General features: G+C 42.0%; 1 protein-coding gene across 2 annotated transcripts in view; it reads right to left on the bottom strand.

Moving 5' to 3' along the window:
- Positions 1-20808, bottom strand: part of MTUS2 (microtubule associated tumor suppressor candidate 2) — a 410713-nt gene that overhangs the window by 122317 nt on the left and 267588 nt on the right. Inside the window, exons 5-6 of one of the 2 annotated variants that reach the window (XM_019525083.1) lie at positions 12492-12593; positions 2766-2977 (exon numbers count right to left, since the gene is read on the bottom strand). In XM_019525083.1, the coding sequence (XP_019380628.1) occupies positions 2766-2977; positions 12492-12593 (314 nt within the window). The remainder of the gene's footprint in view (positions 1-2765; positions 2978-12491; positions 12594-20808) is intronic. The other variant, XM_019525084.1, reaches the window with a different exon arrangement.

The raw sequence follows: 20808 nt of genomic DNA, 5'->3' as shown, positions 1-20808 counted from the left end.
CCCCCCCTACTAGCCCGCCACAAAAGGCACCACCCATTGTGGAGCCTGTGGTTTAATTTGACTCAATGCGAGAGTAAGAGGCCGGGCCAATTTTCTGTCCTCACTCTCTACTATCTTGGAGGGTGAGGCGCCTCCTTGCTTCCTTACACATGATGTCTCCTGGTGCTCCCCTCTGTTCCAACTGTAAACAGGGCTGCATGCAAATCACTCCAGCTAGCTCTAACTGCAGTAGTTGGACAGATACTATCACTAAACAGTCCCAACCTTACCAAACACAAACCCACTTGAATGATGGTTGCAGAAAGGAGCCCTTCCTAAGGTTTATCAGTGGAAAATGGAAGAAGTGGGAGTGGAAGTTTGGAGGAAGCTCCCATTCCCATGCACATTTGGATGTCATTTTGGCTGGGAATAGAGCAATGGATCTTTTATAAGTAGCAGATCTTTTATAAGATCTAGGGTTTTGCCCCCAAAATGAGAGGTTTTTTCCTGCTCCCAGGTGTAGGTGAAAGCATCTTGGTAGACCTATGAGAAATGAGAACATTTTTAAAAGTGTATAAAACACTGCTCCTTATATGCACATTTCAGACCTGATCAAGTTCCTAGTTCCCAACTGTTATTTCCTGCATACTTTTTAAAAATTGAATTACATTACGTTGAGAAAACAACTCTCTGTGTGGTACATTTTTTGCGTAACATATGGAAACCAAAACATACTAATAATCAGGGTCTGTGCAACTGTCAGCAGAAACATTTCCATTGACTTCAATGGATAAGGCCCGCTGTGAGCTGAGCCAGACATGGCTGCATATGCAGAGCATGGAATTCCCAAATATTCATCACTTGGACAAATCAAAATGCAAATTCTCTGGAATAAGGCCAAGTCTTCTTCCTTAATGAAGACTATTCCTGTGCCAGATTTCAATTTAACTCAAACCTCAACCATGTTGCCTACAGGCCTCTTCGAAACAAACACGGTCACAAGATTTTTTGTTTGTTTGTTTTCTTTCTTTTTTCTTTCCAATGGAAAACAAAGTAAATTGCTGTCATGCTTCCCTCACTCAAAATCAGCAGACATGACTTTGCTCAAATTTTTAGATGCAGCAAGGGCAGAAGCAGCTGCATGATTTCACCTTGGGACAGACACCCAGCACAGAAACTCACCAAGGATCACATTTTCAAGGGTTGCCAAGGGACTTAGGAACCTGAGCTCCAGTGAAAGTCACTAAGTCTTAAGAGCCAACATGCAGCACCAAATGTGTAATATTGTCTGCTCCTAAAGCAGAAACAAACTCACAATCGTGAATGTTACACAAGGGCTGAATCAGGTGCACTAGACATTTCTGTTTACTTTGCCCCACAGAACGCATACCCACAAATGGGAGTAGTACAAAACACATGCAGCTGGTGAATTCAGCCTGATATGCCAGAACCATGACCCAGAGCACGTGTTTTTTGAGGCACGTAATAGCTAAAATCTTTTAGAGCTCCAGGACAGCTGGTTACCTTAAGAAAATCTTTCTAGGTTTAGTAAACAGACACTTCCGATGACTGGAAGTATTCTCCACCTATTCTCTGTTCCTCCTCTAAGGAATGCTGCAAATAGTGAGGTAACATTATTCATTGTTCTAAGAAAGTAGTACCCAATATTTTGGCCAGATGAGTGGTGCAGGGCTGGTATGCATGCTGGATCAGGCCCCATGCTGCCTCTGCCTGCCCCGCACAACTGCATCAGGCCCTGCACAGCTTTGGCTGGCCCCCACACACCAGAATTGGGCCTTGGGGTCCTGCACTGCCCCCACGTGCCAGGATTTGGTTCTGAGGTCCTGCACTCCTCTGTCCTCACTCCCACATGACCCCGCATGTCAGGATCAAGCCCGGAAGCCCTGTGCACTGCCCTCACCTAGCCCCTTATAGCCTTGGCTGGCCCCCCACAGGCTGGGATCAGGCCCTGCACTGCCTGGTGCACCCTATCTAGTACACAGGGCCACACTATCCAGCCTGCAGGGCTCCCCACAGGTCCAGAAATTTGGCAGCAGGGGAGCAGTGCCACCACTCCTCCACTGCCAAATTTTTGGCTCATGGGGACTGGAGCCTTGTGGGCCAGATGGCAGTACACTGGGAGTTGGATGTAGCCTGTGGGCTAGGTGGTGGGCACCTCCATTCTAAGGGAATTGGCAGTTTTGTAAGACTGACCACTGTAATTTGGATGACAAGTCTGGGTTACCCAACCCTTTGGTGAATAGGAAATGGACAAATACAGTAGAAAAAATACATTTTTCCTTTATCTGTCAGCTTTTAACAGGTTAAATGCATTAATTCTTTTTGCCTTCATAAACGTCAGTCTTGTCCATCCCAGCTCTAATGTAGAGATGCCAGGGCTTTTTGCTTCTGAGGCTCTTTCTTCCTAAATTCCTTGTCTATGTCCTTAAACCAACACGGCTACCACCACCACCCCTAAATTCTAAACCCACTACACACTTATCACAGGCCTCAGTTACCTCACTCTTCTGCTACCTCCATTTTCTGATCTTTGTATGTCAACTACATTGTATCTAATTATAACCCCCTTGTCATGGTAACTGTTACAATGAAATTATATGCTTGGTTCCCAAAAACAGGGAAACAAGAATGAAGAAATAGCATCATTCTTATCGTCATCATCATTACTAATAAGCAGCAGCTCAGGTCAATGACTAGAGTTCAGGGATAGGATTAGGTACTATAATAAGTGCTTTCTAGTGGTAGCTTGCATAGAGTAGCCTTACCTTCCTAAAGAAATACTGTGTTGTTATGGCAAAGATGTCAAACCCACGACTGGCTCTTTTCAGTTCCTCGTGAATGCAGCTTAATTGCTTAGACTGCTCATCGCACTTTTCCTGCAGCCGCTGGACAAATTGCCGTTCAGCCTCTCGAGTCTGCAGATCTGGTTTAGAGGAAATTCCATTCTTTGGAGTTGTTGGCCTCTGTTTGGGATGGCCTACAAGGAAAAAGTAAAAAATCCCCCAAACACAGTAATCAGTTAGTATATATGCATGGATGCAACTTTTTCACATTTTTAAGGATCCTGGAACTCATCTCTCACTATTATCTGCCTGCAATAATCTGCAGTATTCACATAAGCTTTCTAATGCATTTACTTACAAAAACCCCTAAGAACATGATCCTGCAAGAAGCTGAAGTCCAGTAGTTTGAAGTTATTGAAGTATCTTACTCTCTTCTGATTTCAGTGGGAGAAAGGCACCTCAGTACCTTTAAGCAGGGGGGTCAAACTTATCAGACTCCACAGCCTGGATGAGTAGTGTAGGGTGGGTTCATACGCTGGATGAATGCCATGTGGCCAGTTTCACTGGCCCGATCAGGCTTACAGACACTCCCTCCATCCCTCCCCCACTTGCTGAATCAGTGCTTGGCCCAGCTGGTCCGGGACTGCACTGCATGTGGCACTTCCTCCAGCCAGTCTGGGTCTGGTACCCATGCTGCATGCAGTGCTCCATCCCTGAGTGGCCGGGAGGGGTGCATGTGCAGGACACGTCTCAGACCAGCAGGAGTAAGTGCCATGTGTGGCACACATCCTGGACTGGCCAGAGAAGGCACCACATGAAATGTGCATCCCCAGCCAATCCAGGCCCACTATATGCTGCCCATGGATCGACTCCAGACCCAAGGGCAGCACCAGGGGCTAGAAGATAAGGCTCCATGGACCATATCAGACCCACAGGCTGCATCTTTGACACCCCTGATTTTGAGGATCTGGGCCTAACTGTCCTATGTGGTGAGAAGTGACCTGGGATCCCCCTGCATTACTGAGACTTGAGGTCACCGAGCACCTTGAAGGAGGGGCTAGTGTGCAGCAGGCCTGGATCCTATGGTCTTCCTGTCATTAGCAAACCTTTGTGCAAAGAGTATTTCATGCCCTTTCCCTCTCTGTGCAATCCAAGATAGGCACAAAACCTTGTTCTGTCAAGCAAATGTCATATCCTTATTGGAAAAAAAAATGTGTAACTGTCACATGTGTCTGCCCACTTGTGTAAGTGCTTTGTGAAAAAAAATTTCAAGTTGCCATTTCTATGCTGTGGTCACATACAGGCTACAGGGAGACATTTTCTGAATTCTGATCCAGGACCTATGAAGGCTAGAAGAGTGGGGGAACAGGAAGATATTCTCCTTTTAGCACAATGAGTACAAGGGACAGGGACTGCAGCAGGCTAAGGACAGGAATTAAGATAGCAAGACTTGGTTGTGCAGAAAAAATGCTTTTGTTCATGTCAGAGGGCTTTAGAAGTGACTTGATTCCTGCCTCAACTCTGAATCTGGAGTTTCCATCTGTGCAACACTTTTGATAGCTATAGATTTTCACACATGTCAGTGAGGAAGTACTATGAAGAAAGCTGGCTTACACAGGCACTTGAATTTGAGATGCATAACCTTTATGATTGGTGATGATGTGAGAAAAAGAGAGAATCCACTCTGGCTAGCAGGTGCCATAATGAGACTGTAGGGAAGACAGCTGGAATCACTGAAACATAAGCAGTAGAGAACTCCACAATATGCTATTTCTATAGAATTATTTTTTAGAGTAGAACTTAAAACGCCTGTGCATATTTTCATCTCTAGACGTTATACTTAATTTTCTACTGAGTGAGTCACTGACTCACCCACCCACCCTTTGAGTAACAAGTTATGGCTAAGGCCTACCCACAGCTCAATATAAAAAGCATCTACTTGAAAATCTAGTGCTTAAATTTCACCATCACTTCCCTTGTATCTGGAGGTGGCCTTTATCATCATGCAGCTTACCAACCCCCCTGTTGCTGCCACTATGGAAATTGCTATAGGAGACAGCCACAGTGACAGCAATCCAGGATCATACAATGAACTGTGTGGTAGTGGTAAGGGTGACAGCATCACTAGCTTTGTTATACATATCATGGGCACAGGCATGGTTTGGATCTTATAACAACAGAGTTGCATTTTGCTGTACTGGTCCAATCTCATGTGGCAGACTGTTCCCAACATTGCCCCTCCTGACTGCTTATACAGAAATGTATCTGTGTCACTCCCCAAAGGGGCTCACTGGGGGTGTGAGGTGACACTTCCTGATAACAAATGCAGCAGAAATCACTGTTTTCCAATATGATGCAGGTATTTCAGTCCCATGGCATTGTTGTTTAAATTACAGCTTAATGAAGTCAAGACATTAACTGCCATAAGACAAAGCCAAAAGTTGCAATGTATGGAGTTAAAATCCTCCACAGTCCAACACTTTAGTGTAATGATGTTCAATCTGTGGTCTGTGGAGGTCCCCATGCCACGGTTACCTTGAATGACTCTGGTGGCAATTAATGCTGCCCTTGTTCCCTCTCTGCCAAATTTCCAGACCTGTGGGGTGCCCCAGTAGCATAACTGGCAGGGGGTGACCAGGCAGCAGCCCTAGATGCTACTCTTGGACGGAGACAAGGGGTGCAAAATTAGCCATGGCCACAGCAGCAGCTGATTGCACAGCTGCCATTGGCATGGTGGCAGTTGACACCGTCCCATGCATCAAGGTTGCCCTGTTTGGCCTCTGGGAAGCCCAGCAGGACATGGTCAGAGTTCATGGCCAGTCCACATAGAACGTGGGTCCAGTCTACAGCCCAACTCAGGGCATGGGGTCAGTTTGTAGTGTGACTCAGCACACGGGATTGGTCTGCAGGTTTGATCCAGTGTGCAGGGTCAGTTTATGGACTGGCCTCGTGCTGGGTCTGGCCATGGATCTGCCCTGAGTGCTAGCCAGATCCAGCCATAGACTAGCCCTGCACCACTTACTGGCCCATGGGACCAGTTGGGTTGGGCCCCATAGCTATAGTGCAACCCAGGTGCTGATTTAAGACCTGTTTACACTACAACTTTAAAATTCTGCTGTGAATGAGTTGAAGGCTTGTTACCAGTTATCATGTAGATGCAGTCTTACAGGGCATGCGTTGACCTGACCCTCTCTGAGCTCTGCATGACTTTTCTGTCTAAACTGCCAGTCATGCTGGAGCCACTTTATATGCTCTCTCTGTAAGTGATGTTCATGTTACAAATCCAATTTTAACACTTAGCTAGAATATCCTATTTTCCTCAGTGTTGTTACTCTGTCACGCTTTAAAAACAAGAAAAGTTGATGTTCAAGTGGTGTCAAGTGGTTCAAGTGTTTGCCTGACGAAATCACTTTGGCCTTGTAAGTTCTTTTGGAAGGTTGCTCTGTAAATGCCTTGTGTTCAATTGCACAACCCCCTGCTTGGATTTTGAAGCCTTCTTGCTTTCCTCTTCATCTCTGATCTCTTCATATTTTTTTCAGTCTGCCACCATTGCATGCTGGAACACTTCATGCTCATGTACTCTGAAACTGTCTGTGGCTAACTGAACTGTTCTTGCCACTGGCCCCAAAACTTTAGCCTGGGGGCTTTTGTCAGAAAGAGGGAGAAAGGAAAAGATGCCTTATTAATATGTGCTTGTGCAGAGGATAGCCTTTTGCCTGCATATCAAACACGTGTGTGTGTGTGTGTGTGTGTGTGGACTTACACATTACACTTAGACCATACTACTTTTGCGCAGTGCTAAGTGTTGTTAAATTTAGGATGTTCTGTGAACAGTCACGCATTAAAAGTTAATGTCATTTCTTGCCTGCGCATCTCTGACTTCCCACTAGAGGGCTGGTAAGCAGTGGGGTGCCTAGATGCCAGGGCACCTGGGCTCTATCACTGTTCTTCATGGGGAGGAGGCTGTGAGCAGTGCATCCTGGGATGCCAAGGGACTGCAAAGTGCTTGTTTTATCTCCATGGAGTACACTAAGACAAGCCAGGTAGCACAGCCCAGAGTTAACCCTTGCCTGAAGTGATGTACCTCTGAGATGCTCAGAGGGCACTTGGCATTAGTTAACAAGCGTTAATGTGTGGATGTTTGCATTTTAAGTGTCAGTAGTATGATCTCAGTGTAACATGTAAATTAACCCTGGTGAAAGGAATAGTTCAAAAGGGGTGCATTTACACAAGACATTTTACTGAGGAGCTGACTAATTAGCTCCACAGTAAGCATCACTGTTTATATGTGTAGCGCTATTAGGCCACAGTAAACTAACTAACTATGCTGTAGGATAGAACTGTCCTACAGTGGAGTAGTTACGTGTGGTGAGCTGTACATGTAGATGGTGATGGGGCTGGCTGGGGCTTGAGGGTCTTCAATATTGGGGCTGTCTGCCAGCTAGCCCCATGCTGTAGTACTCTCGTGTCCCAGTCAGCCCTTCCACAGCACATTAAGCCAGGTCAGAGCAGCCCTGGTCTGGCAGGCTGACCCCTGCGGCCCCTTGCCAACCGGGGCTGCTCCACCCAAGCTCCAAGTGCTGCAGTCCTGGGCGCATGTTCAAACACTGCACCTGGGAGCAATAAACTCCAGTGCAAACTGCTACATATTAATTGCACATGTAGATGCACCTGAGGTGTGTGTGTTTTGAATCTGTATTTACACTGACCCCATGAAATGTAAGAAAAAAATAGGAAATTTATCTCCAACTAGCTCTCACCAACAAATGTGACAGAATAATTTGTAATCCTGTAGCTCTATTATACTGAAAACACAGCCTAATCACAAGGGATTAAGTAGCTTTTTTCATATATTTATGCAGAACCCTGAACTGATGTGATAGATGTGTGAGTGCAAATTTTATACTACTGTCAAAAAAGAACAAGCAGAATTTTAACACAAAGCCTCATGAGCATTAAATCACAGGGAATTGACTAATCTCATTCTGGCAATGTGGCAAGAGAAAATACTTGTAATTTTTGCAAGATAGCCAAGCAGCACACCAGTGTCATTACACAGCATTTATTTACTTTGAAAAGCTCAGAAAAGTGGAGTGTGATTTTAAAGCAGTTCATAAATAGGCCTTTTCTGTTACTCTGACATTTTTCCACTGGCAATTATTTGCAGATGTGATTCAGACACTGAAGAGGTTTTGGACTTTGATCTGAGTGTGCAACAAGATTCTTTGATTTCCAGATGACTTAACCTGTGCCTCTGAAAACCTGCAAGTACAAACCAGCATTCACACTGATCAATGTCCACAGTTTGTAGTAGCAAAGATAGATACCAGGATTGAAGAATTAAATTTTCAGAATTAAATTCATCATGATGTAACACTTAAATACTGTGGTGATGAATGCTCCAGAAAACCCTCTGACATTTAAGGGGATGACTACTCATCAGTCATGCCCAACCACAGTGTTCATTACTTTATACTCATTTTATCTGCCATTGTCTCTAGTCGCTCTGGTGCAGGTATGGTGTATTTCTTTATATCTGTCTAGCACATAACATAATGGAGTTCCTTTCCTGATTGGGCATTTCAAGCTATCACAATATATACATAATTACTACTAACAATCTGTCTTTCTGCTACAAAAATGTTCTTTTGCTTAGGCAGCAGGGTGATGGAGCAATGGGAAAACAGAGATATAGGGGAAAAATAACCTTGAAATCAAGCAAGATTTAATTAAAACAAAAAGCCATCTGACTGTTTTGTTTTATAGCTTTCTGGATTCCCCTTGCCTTGTAACATTTGAAGCACACATCTTTACGCTGTCCTTGTCAGTATAATAAGCTGTCCTTGTAAATTACACTGTGATATTTTCCTCAGGGATAAAGCTCAGCTTTTCATTTGGGTCTGAAAAGCAGCTCAATAAGCTTATTCTGCCCATTGATGTTTCTGTTTTGCTGCTCTGCATATGATGCAAAATATACAAATGATACCGGAGAATGAATGTTCCTACATTCCTTATGTCAGTCAAAACAGGAGTGTTGGGAGGAAACAGGGCCATGCCCCACAGTACTGAAATCAAAAAGCCATTTACCTTGAAATGCCTCCCATGTATTTTTCTAATCAACAGTTCGACAGAAAATAATGTAACAAATTGTTTTGACTATGTAATACCATCCATAGGCTTCAGATAGGATGTGCAAAATTAATTATTTACCTCCAATTCCAAGGAAAAAGGTGAAGAAAGCATTTTGTGGAGCTTGATGATATGAAAACTGGAGGGGGATGTAGCACAATGAAAAGCACTTCAGTAACACCTGACAGAGGGTGCATCGACATGTGCAATTAACGGAACATGATAAACTCCAGACCCTGAGTGAACTGCTCCCAGGCACAGCATCTACATGTGCACCCAGAACCGCAGCAGGTTGAACCAAGGAGAAGCAAGCCCCTGGCTGGCTAGGCAAACTGAATGTAATTTACACCCCTGGTCACTGTCTACATGTGCATATCAGTGCAGTAAAGTAGCCCGCCATAAAACAGTACTTTCCACAACAGTACTATCCTATAACTGAGTTAACTTGTTTACTACATCTTAATACTGGAGCACATGTAGACTGTGATGCTTTGCTGCAGAGCTAATTAGTCAACTCTGCAGTAAAGTGCATGTGTAGATTCATTCAGAGAGACACAGGCCCCAAACCTACAGCATGATCCAGGTGGCTGGACCCTTGCTGTCTCTCCAGAGCCAACCAGGGATCAGATTAAAACACTTGGGCTATTGTGACCTCTGAGTCATGCCCATTTGCTAAAACAAAACAGATAAACCCTGACAGTATATTAGAAGAGGGATCATCTAACAAGCAAATAACAACTCTGAGGGCTGGACATGAACTGATAGTAAAAGGAGAACTACTTGGGTTATTCTAGGAGTAACAGCAGTTCCACAGCACATTATCTAATGAGGCTAAGGATAGACATCACACATAAACTGGTTTAAGTGATCAGAAACTGATTTAAACCGGTAACAGAAGTTCAGTGCACATAAGCCAATTTGAAAATGGTTGAAACCGGTTTGAGATAAACCTGGCTGAATGTAGTATCAGACTTAACTGATTTGGAACAAAATGGTTTATGCAATGTCTGTCCCAGACCCCTTCCTGCTTTAAATTAAATTAGAGTCCCCCAAAATCTGAGACGCTTTGCTGGGTCGGGCTCTGCTCTCTGCTCCAGCCCTGCAGGGCTGGCCCCCCCTTCTGCTCCCTGGCTGCAGCTCTGGCAGAGACTGCAGACACAGCAGGGTGTGCCTGGCTTCCTCCACTCCCTGTTCAAGCAGCGATTCCCCCCTCCCTTCTGCCTTACACAGACACCTCTCAACATTAGCTAGCATAACAAATGCTGTCTATAGTCCATGCTGTGGTAGACGGGACAAAGGCAGACATGACTGTGTCAGCTTAGGGCTTTTGGGAGCTAATCAACAGGTAGCTGGTAATGTCCCTACTTGGAAAATCTGTTTAAGAAGAGCTTGGAACTAATGGAGAGAGGCTGTTCTTAATTAGCTGATAAACACTGAGTTAGGAGTGATAAACCCTGTGTTATCAACTCCCTGCTGGGGGTGGTGGGGGGAACCTGTCCCTAATCAGAGCATCCTGCTGGGGCTTGGCTATGTCAGCTCAGCACTGTGGAAGGGAAACGAGGGCTGCTCTAGCACCCCCAGGGTTTTAGCCTGAGCCACTGCAGGCACGTGCCTGCACTTTGTCAGTCCAGGTGGTCTGTATGGCCACAAACCAGTTTAGCCTAGCTGAGTTAGACTAAACTGTGATGATTGAATCAGGTTTTTTGAATGTCTGTCCCTAGTCTGAGTGAAGGTTTTGTGAAGGTTTCAGAGTATTGCTGTCATATGAAGAAAATGCATCGTCAATATACATTTCCTTTACCTTTATTTTTTTTAAAAGAACACAAAGGACTATTGTCCAGTAAAACTTGAGGTAGGAATTTAATTTTTTTTTGAGCTCAAATTGTCCAAAGTGCTGAGTGATTTTAAGGTGCCTGAATTTCAAGGGGCTCACTCCAAGAAGTCTTAAAGGAGTCTAATGGTCACAGGGCAAGTATTTGTCCTTTTATGAAAATTACAGCCCTTTAAGTTAGCCTGGGGTGGGGCAGGGTGGGAGTGAGTAGGAATTAAGGTACTAACACTCATTATAACATTTGGAAATGTAATTCTTTATAAAACTGACCAACTTTACAAAGCTGAAGTCATACTTTTACAGATTATTCCTTTGTCCCATTTTAATTCTAACTGAAACAATTGTTCCTTAACCAACTTTTCCTGTAGCATGTTGGTACACTAGCAATCAACTTGTGTTTAAGTTGGAGTCTCCTTGGTATAAAATTGAAGGAGCTGCTGGCCTTGTATTATCTGTGAAGATCCCTTTCCTTTGGAACTCCCTTCATGACCTCACTTGGTCCAAAATACCTTGAATACAATGCTCTTCAGGGGACACTGTTAAACTTATATTTTACCCTAGCATCTGAAGAAGGGAGAGAATTTTCATTTGCTTGATTTTGTTGGCTGCGGTGTCACAAGGGGTGAAACTGCTCAAGTTTAGTTAGAATGAAGGTAATCTTGAAGTGTGTATTTTAGTGGCATTACTGATGCTGAGGATGAAAGGATAGAGACCCAGAATGTTTTATAATTTAAAATGAATAAATAAATGATCTCTCACTTCCATGTTTCAGGGGTGTTGGTTGTAGCTGTGTTCATCTAAGGACATACAGCAGCAGACTCTCCCTATGCCTGAAAGCTTGCAAAGAACAATTTTTCCAACTATTTAGTTGGTCTAATGAAACTTAGGTAAATTAATTTCAAAATTTAACCTGAAAAATGGGGATGGGGGAATTAATCAAAGGGTCTGATCTAAGCTAACAGAAATGAATGGAACAATGCTCACTGATTTCAATGGTTTCAGTGATCTCCATGATATATTATTATTGTTGTTCTTTAGATTTACATCCTACCTCATCCAAAAGGGCTCAGGGCAAACAGACCAGATTAATAAAAGTGTGTAAGCACCTATCTGTATCTTTAGGCACATAAATGCTTTGGTAATTTTGGTCCAAAGAATGCAAGTAGCAAAGAGGCACTTTGGATTTTTTTTTAAATTAGCTGTGAAGAACTAAGGTGTTATTGGTAACATCAGTAAATAAACATGTTTGTCTGCAATCTTAATTTGTCAGTTGACAGTGCCCTGATAGTTGTCTAAAGCCTATTGCTACAGATAGACTCTTCTAATTATCTACAGAAATAACCTAGAAAATGTAAAGCTTCTTTCACAATAAAGACCTTAGATATCAAGTGATCTATTATTACTGTGGGTGACTGTTACATGGTTTCTCTGTCACTGCATTTGTTTTCTGTTCATTAAAAAAAAAAACTTAATAGCTTTTTAAAAGTAATGACTTCGTAGCCTTAGACATTTTTAAACATCAAATGAACCTTTGTTTTGGAAGGAAGATGGTTGCTCTTTTGTAGACTATTCACTTTATGCATGGCTATGCGGAAGCCTACTATTCTCATTCTTGGATTAATGAAGCCTTGAACACAGTCAGTTCTTGTTTAACAATAGTAGGGCTCAGATTTGGTTTATTAACAAGAGATGCAAATTTCACAAGTTTAAATCTTTGCTAGAACAATGATCTCTAGTTTTATAAATACCTGGTGAATGGAGCTTGGTGGTTGATGCTGCTAATCGTTTTGGGGATGAAACAGTGGATCTGTTAGCATCTTGATCTTTTTGAACTTCTTTCTTCAAACCTGCTAAAAATAGACATCCACTCATAGGTTATTTGTAATTATTCAAGAACAAATCTCTAGGAAGCATAACAGCAGAGAAAAGTATAAGCATTTTGCCAGTAATTTTTAAAGTCAAATACTGAAAGGCTTGTGTATGCATTTGCACATGCACAAACACATATGTCTAATAAGCAATGAGCGTACAAAGCTTTCAGTGATGTGCACAAACTGGGCATTTAAATGAGCAAATATCCAGTTATATGCCTAGCTGCCTTGTGCTGCTGCAAGTGTGTAACTCCATACCAGCCAAGGGTGGAATTAACCAGAACAATGGAACAGGTTGCTTGCATTAAATACAATGCTATGTTAATGAGTGTAAACAATGTTAAGTTAATGAGTGTAAACCAATCACCACCAAATCAGCGCAGGTTGATGAGGCACAGACACATGACAGAGAGGTCTATGCCATTATTTTTGCTGCCGATAAAGCTGAGCCAGTTTATGGTTTGAGTTCACTGCAATGGTGCCCTTTCACCATCTCAGTGGATTTCTTTGACTCTTTCATTCCTGGACTGTGCACATACACCATTTTCCTTGCAGCCACTAGTCCCTGCCACTGACAAGATGATGCACTGGGGCTCTCCTTGGCTATAAACCATGGAAACTTTGGGTTAGCATTTCCACTTCTATAATTGTTAAGCAGAAGAAGGTAATTTGGCCTTTACTATTTGCTCCTGCAACATCTAGAGTTCTTCAGTTGCTGGCTCCTAAGGGCTCATCATCTCCCTTGGTTTTGTAATCAGAGAATTCTGGTACGAAGGAATTCCTTCCCCTCCGGAAGCTTAGGCTGTCTGTCCCTGCTGCTCACTGTGAAAATGACCATGCTATACACATAGTAATGTGCAATCACTGATCTGTTTTACCTGACATCTGACAGTCAGAAGATAAGGGTGGAAGAAACAAATTATACTGTTTGAAAAGGGGGGAGATGTACTATGTTTCAAGCTGTTCCACTGTAATTATTATGTGTTTGCTCTACAGTAAGTGGAATCTAAACCACAGTAATTTAGCAGCTATTTCATTCCAGTGTAAATTGCCCAGTTTAGCTTTGCTTACTGCAGGAGAGGGAACTAGATACACAAAAGAGCTGCAATGAATCAGTTGATATGTGTCCATATGCAATACTGCTCCCTCACACATACCCCCTGAGAGCAGTGTAAATGTTCTGTCCACAGCCACAGTATTCTGCTCAGTCAAAATAAAAAGTACAAAACATAAGAAAACAAAGTGAAAACCCTAAACATTAAGATACATTTTCTCATTTGCTTTATTTTGCAGTCTCAGTGCTAATACAAGCACACAATAAATGCACAGTAACGACTACACAGTAGCATGTTCTGTAGATGAGCCCACTGTGCACCTGATGTAGGAAAACAAAGCCACTATGTTTTGCTACTACTTAAAGCCACCACAATGATGCGTTATAATAGTTAGGCTAGTCCAAAACCTGAGACCTTGTTCTACTATGCATTAAGCAAATCTGTCTCACACACCTGGGAAACAGAGATTAGTTTGATGAGTTTATATGAAGATTAAAATTCTTCAGGGAGATTTTTCTGGGATTAGGGCAGTTTTCACTCAATCCAAAGTTATAGTTTATCACAATAATAGTTATACCATTATAATGCTTGGTTTGTTGCTACACCCTCTTCCCTTTCACCACTGCACATCTTAAAAGCTACACACAAATGGACATTTGCAGCACACAAGTAGTAGTTTTTTGGTCCAAAAAAACAAGGACTATGCTCATATTCTGCAACACCATCTAACAGCTCTTTATTAACTCTACATATATAGCATGTGCGTACATGCATATGCATGCACACACACATACACAGATCTAAATTCTTATCTCAATTATAGCAGTATTACCTACACTAAAGCTACTCCAGATCAACAATATTGTAACAGAGAATAGAACAGTTCTCCTATAAAATACTATGTGTTTCTAAATGAAGGCTAAAGGAGAAAATGGGAATGGAATATTTTTGGCCTGACTATCCATAGGGTTATTGTTAGGGTATAATAGAATTTTTCCCCATAATATTTGAAGGAACATTGTGGAAGCTATATTACAGTAGTTAAAAGTAAGTAAGAAATCACTTGTTAGATTTTGCACTCAGTGCCATGGATGGGTCTCTCTGTTAAATGACTTGTGTTCAGTGCAGTATTAGCTCAAGATATAATTTGAATCGACTTCTGTACACACAAAGAAATCTCTAGCTTACATTAAGCCCATTACATTTGAGTTAGCTGGCCTGTACAGAAGATATGGGTTGAAGTGGATTCTCTAGCTAGAAATGCATTGGAAACTTGACTACTTTGTACTTTCAATATGCAGCAAGTGCTGCTCAAATGTGGATAGGGAGATTACATCACCATGAAATCAAGCCTAACAGCAAACTGAACCATCCGTTATAATAGTATGGGAAGAGAAAGAGAAACACTGTTAAATTTCCATCATTCTTAGGCAGTTCAAAAGATAAATTCAAATCAGTCCAACACTCAGCAGTGTATGATAAAAACTTCCCAGTATATCTCCAGGCTCCCCTGTTCCAGGGTTTGAGGACATTCTGCTTCGCACATCCAGTTCAGTCCATTCCTATCATTTGAGATGAAGATTCTCATTTGTGATTAGTACTTTTCACAAAGAAGTGACTGGGATATACATTTTCTGGATCTGTCACTTGCTACACAGTACTTTATTGGTGAGCAGGACACAAAACAATTTTATCGTGCCATTTCATTACTGAGGCTGAGTGAAAGCTACCTATAATGGGAGTTGCGAGACATAAAACAGAGTTCATTTTATAAGTTATAGTTTATGTGGTACAGAGTCAAGAATTACTCTTGCATGGCCTTGAATTTTCTGTGGTTTGCAAGTCAGATTTGAAGGCACAAATGGGCCATCTGCCAGGATACCCAGGAAATTAGTCCATGGCAAATGTGAAACAAAGATATACTGTATAAGGGAGCTGTACTCTTCTTATGCTTTTAGCAGTAATGAGAAACATAAAAATACTTAATTTTTTATTTTGCAAGCAGTATTGAACAAGGAACTCATGGGGAATTAATAAACGCTCTTAACCCCAACCACAAAGCAGGCAGTAAAATCTCCAAATTAAAGCCCAGTTTAAATAAGAGAGACTGCAGGAAAAATAGTCAGCAGCAACACAACGCCAGACTAATAAGACATACTTTATTACTACATAATATGCTTTACACAAAGGGCTTATATGATTTGCACTAATAGCAATGAGAGCTGTACCCAGGCATGGCGTACAAGAATCCACAAAGCATCACAGAGTATTTTGCGGCAAAGGATACCATAAAGAGATGTTTCCCTCTAGAGCTGTGTACAATGATTCTGAAGAAGGTTGCAAGTAAAGATACAAATAAGTACTTTGGCAGCCACCTTACAGGAAAGGAAAACAAAAAAAATAAGTAACAAAGAAAACAAATAGAACTGATTGTCTTCCTTCAGTTTATATGAGTGGGAAGGTTTTTAAGGTAAGATGCAAGAAGCAACCTTAACTTAGGGGGGTAAAATGGGAATGTTTTGAATATATGGAGAAGTTCAAGCAACAGAATATCCCAACTGGGAAGAGTTGCCAAGTGGGGTACAGGAGGTTGCTGGAGCAGAATGAGGGGTGAGGAAACTGACGGATACTAAGTCAAATGTGTAAGATGAAAGTCCACTGACAAATGTCGTTAAAAAAAAAGAAAGGCAATTTAAAATTAGTTTGGAAGACAGATAAGGAGCTAACGATAGGTGTTGATAGTTATAGTTCTGCTTTTGGGAGTGAAAGTAGTCTGGCAGCTATAGGGCATCTACATGAGATGTTTACTGTGGAGTAGACTAATTAGCTGTGCAGTAAACATCATGTGTCTACATGTGTGACCCTATTAGGCCACAGGAAACTAATTAACTCTGCAGCAGGACAGTACTTGAAAATTCAAGTACTATCTTGCTGAGGAGTTTTTTTTTTTACTTTGTAGCACCTCATGTGTACACACTGACAGCTGGCTGGGGCACAAGGGTGTGTGGGCTGCCTGCCAACTAGCCCTGCACTGGAGTACCCTTGTGCCCCAGCCAGCCCTTCTGCAGCACGCTGAGCTCGGTTGGAGCAGCCCCAGGCTGGCAGGCTAACCCCCAAGTCACCTTGCTAGCTGGGGCTGCTCTGACCTGACTTAATGTGCTGCAATCCCAGGAACATGTGTAAGTGTAGTGCCCAAGAGCAATAAACTCTGGCACAATAAGCACCAGAGCTTATTGCTTCACCTTAATAGCACATGTATACGTGCCCATAGTTTGGCCCCCCTCGTGCTCACCAGGAAGGGATTTAGGATTATCATAAAAAGGCTAAAGCCAGACCAATCCCCAAAAGCAAGCTTGTCATCCACAGGCAAATTTCTGAGAGAGAAGCTGCCCCTGGTACTATATCTTACAACAGGATTCATCATCTCTCTCTCTCTCTCTCTCTCTCTCATATATATGAAAAACATATATATATATGTTTTTGTTGAAATCCAAAGATTCAAAATATATGTTGGTTTCTTTGAATGTTCCTCTGGGACAAAATATTTCTTAAAAAGAAAATGTTTCATACTTTTTAATTCCTGAAAATTCTGAAAGTGTTTTAATTTTATTTTTATGAATTGTCCTTTGTATATACTTATTAGTCTTCTTAAACTTGTCGATACTAGTATGAAAAATATTTTAAAATACATACGTTCTAATATGATCTGACTGGATATTTTCTAAGTCAAAAAAGATTAGTCTCCAATTTGATACAGAAAATAATGTTTCCATTGGTACTAAAAGTCTTCTGGGTGATTTTAAAAATAAATACAACAAAAAAATTCAGTTATTATGTCATATTATAATAAGTCAGTAGTAGTTGTGCGTAATAGGAAATACTGAAATAAATACTGTAAACAGTAACATTTGCTTTAAAATGTTCTAGTACTTTAAAAAAAATTAAAATTTGGACATGGGCAGCAAAAACATGGGCCTTTTAACAAACTGAATGAAGTCTTAAAATAGAAATTTGAAATGCAAATATGTTTTTAGACCATCTTTTTGTGGCCAATGTAGAATAGATACCTGCTTGGCATTTGCTGGTGCCTTTTCTGGTTTAATTTTTAAAAGCCCACACAACGGAACAACCGAGCTTTTAACATTAGTTCCATTTGCTTTTACCCTTCAGATTGAAAACATAGTGACAAATTAGTACTAAATATTTATTTCAAATCAAACAGTAACATACTAGACACATCATGAACAATTCTGTGTGACTACCTGCATTTGCTCTTGATTTCAGTTGTTCTTGGGTGTATTCTATAAGTTAATTGATGCAGTTTGCAAGTTTAAAAAAACAACAAAGGAGTATTTTTCTGTCGTTCATAGACATATAGGCACACCAAGCTTTTTCTTCTTCTTCTCCCCTCCCCCCTCAATAATCATGACTAGTCACGTCCTTGGTGAGTAATAAGACATCCATGCGCACATTGTTTGAGACAAAATGAGCAAAGCTAGAAATATGATGGATTCTGTGGAATAAGAACAATCTAATTCTCCTTGGAGGCTCTGTATATCCTTTGATCTATAAGATGCTGAAAGGATGTGAATAAATAAGTAGATGTAGAAGAAAGACTACATAGTTGTTGAAGTAGAACCAACTAACACTTGTACTTTGCCTTTTTGTGTTTGTTTCAAGTTTCAAGTCACCTGATAAGGGGGAAAAGGACAAAGACTACTTCCTTGGCTTATTGGAAGGTGATTATTTTCCTTCTTTCTTTAGAGACAGTTTTATACAAGCTAGCTAGTACAAAAAAAGCAAAGACAATAGTAATAAACTATAGTCCTAAAATCAAAGTCCAGCACACAGGGCACCTATACACGTGCAGGGAGGCTGCTCCGACATGCTGCAATTACAGAATGTCAGAGCAGACTTGATAAATTGTGGTAATTACCGCACTCTACAGGACTCCAGCATGACACGTATCAGTGTCCCTGCATGGAAAAAAGGCAGTTGGGGAGCTTTGACTAAAGTTTGTTTGATGAGCTTAGTTAAAGCACCCCTACTGCCATTTTTCAGTACCGGGCTGCTGATACATGTGACGCTCTGGGCGTTTAATTAGAGCTGCTCCGACAGCCACTCTAATTAAAGCGCCTCCCCCCAACCCTGCCACAATACGGACACTGTCTCTCTTCTCTCTACTGTGATTTCATGGATTTGCACCATCCTATCATAACCCTGTCTCGCCTGTTTTGAGGACTGAATCTCTGATTCAAGTTTTTAGGATACAAGGGGTACTGAGGCTTGGTGTCATACAATCAACTGCTGCATGGTATGTCACACAGAATCGTTTAACACTTGAACTGCTTATGGGGTTCACAAGTTTCCTTATTCATTTATTCAGGCTTTTTTATTGAAGCATCTGAACACCTTACAGAAAGAACATTCTCCCAAATGACCAGCAAACTCAACTGCTCATTAGTTCTCTGGATCCCTGTTGGTTTTCATTTCTTCTCCTCCACTGCCCCCTTGCCATTGCTGCTGGCTTTATTTTGACTGGGAAGAAGGTAAACTAAAGAAGTGTATTTTGCATTTGACAGTCATATGGTTCCTACTACTTATGCTTTAGATTCTACCCTGTTTTATTTGTATCTCTGGAAGCACAGAGATGTTTTTCCCTCTCATAGCATCTCTCTTTGGTTAGTCCAGTTTTCTGACCAATATTTATCGTTATATTTCCGAACAATGCTTACTTTAATGGACTAGGCAGGAAAAAAAAGTTTGAACTCATTTTTGCTGTCACTGCCCTTGAACTATGAGATTTCTAAGAGACAGAATAACAGTAATTTGCCTGTAAAATGAATACAAAGTAAAAAAGAATAATCAGGCAGAAATAGTTATTCCATAAAAGAGCAGGCATGTATGACAAAGCATCATTCTGCCTCTTAATAATTTCAATATATTTCCTGTTTCCATTTAAATATGCACAATTTTCATTGGTTCTCATTGCAGTCTTTCACTGAAAGTCTCTTATGTCTTCACTGCACAGTTAAACTGAGTTAATTCCACTTGAGTTACTCCTCTCAAATCAGAGTAGCTTGAATGAGAACGGCCACAGTATAAATAAAGGAGTGCCAAACACACACCTTGTGGTCCAGATCCTGACCTAGTGGCAGTGGAGCCAACAGCAGAGTTGGAAGGGCTGGCAGCTGTGGAGGTGGCAGTAGGGCAAGTGATGGCTTCAGTGGCACAAATGGTGGCAGGCCAAATGGCTTTGGGATATGAGGGGCTGTGCTGACACAGCTCTTGCTCACTTCCCTGCCACCGATGGCCATGTCTAATGGCACCCTGTAGCCCTGGATTCTTTAGCAGGCTAGTCCCACCCTTGAATTCCCTGGCTCACTAGCACCTCCATGGGCCAGAGATAGGGGCAGATTTCTGTGGGGGAGGTGCACTGGTACATTTGCAGTCCCCTTTGATTCCTGGTTCACCCAATGTTTAAAACCAAATGCCTGGGAGGGGCAGCAGCATTTCTAGTCATAGATTCATAGATTAAGGGTCGGAAGGGACCTAGTAGATCTTCTAGCCCGACCCCCCGCCAGGGCGGGAGAACAACAAAAAACCCCAAAAAGAGAAACGGGACTCAAATGAGTCCAGCCAGGTAGGCATCCAGCCTCTTCTTAAAGACCCCCAGGGTAGGGGCCAGCACCACTTCCCTTGGAAGTTGGTTCCAGCTCCTAGCCGCCCTAACTGTGAAGTAGTTTTTGCGGATGTCCAATCTATACCTCCTCTCCATCAACTTGTGCCCATTACTCCTTGTTATGCCAGCGGGCGCTAGGGGAAACAGCATCTCCCCCAAACCCTTCTGGTCCCCCCTAGTGAGTCTATAGACAGTCACCAGGTCCCCCCTCAGCCTTCTCTTGTGGAGGCTGAATAGGTTCAGGTCCCGCAGTCTCTCACTGTAGTCAGGCAGTACTGAGGAAGTCAGTTAACTTTATGGCTCATTATAATCTATCTGATGCTTTCTAAACTCTGAATTCCACAAGTGTTAACTATCCTCTCTTCTTTTTAATGCCCTTGATGTTCTACCAATCAAGCTAGCCTTGTTCTGCCATGCTCCTGTTAGCTGCTCCTGGTAAGGAAGCTCCTATTTCACA

Source organism: Gavialis gangeticus, unplaced genomic scaffold (genome assembly GCF_001723915.1).
Source record: "Gavialis gangeticus isolate Ggan-Ray unplaced genomic scaffold, GavGan_comp1, whole genome shotgun sequence".
In the NCBI taxonomy this organism is placed as follows: domain Eukaryota; kingdom Metazoa; phylum Chordata; order Crocodylia; family Gavialidae; genus Gavialis; species Gavialis gangeticus.
This window is presented reverse-complemented; position numbering and strand designations above follow the sequence as displayed.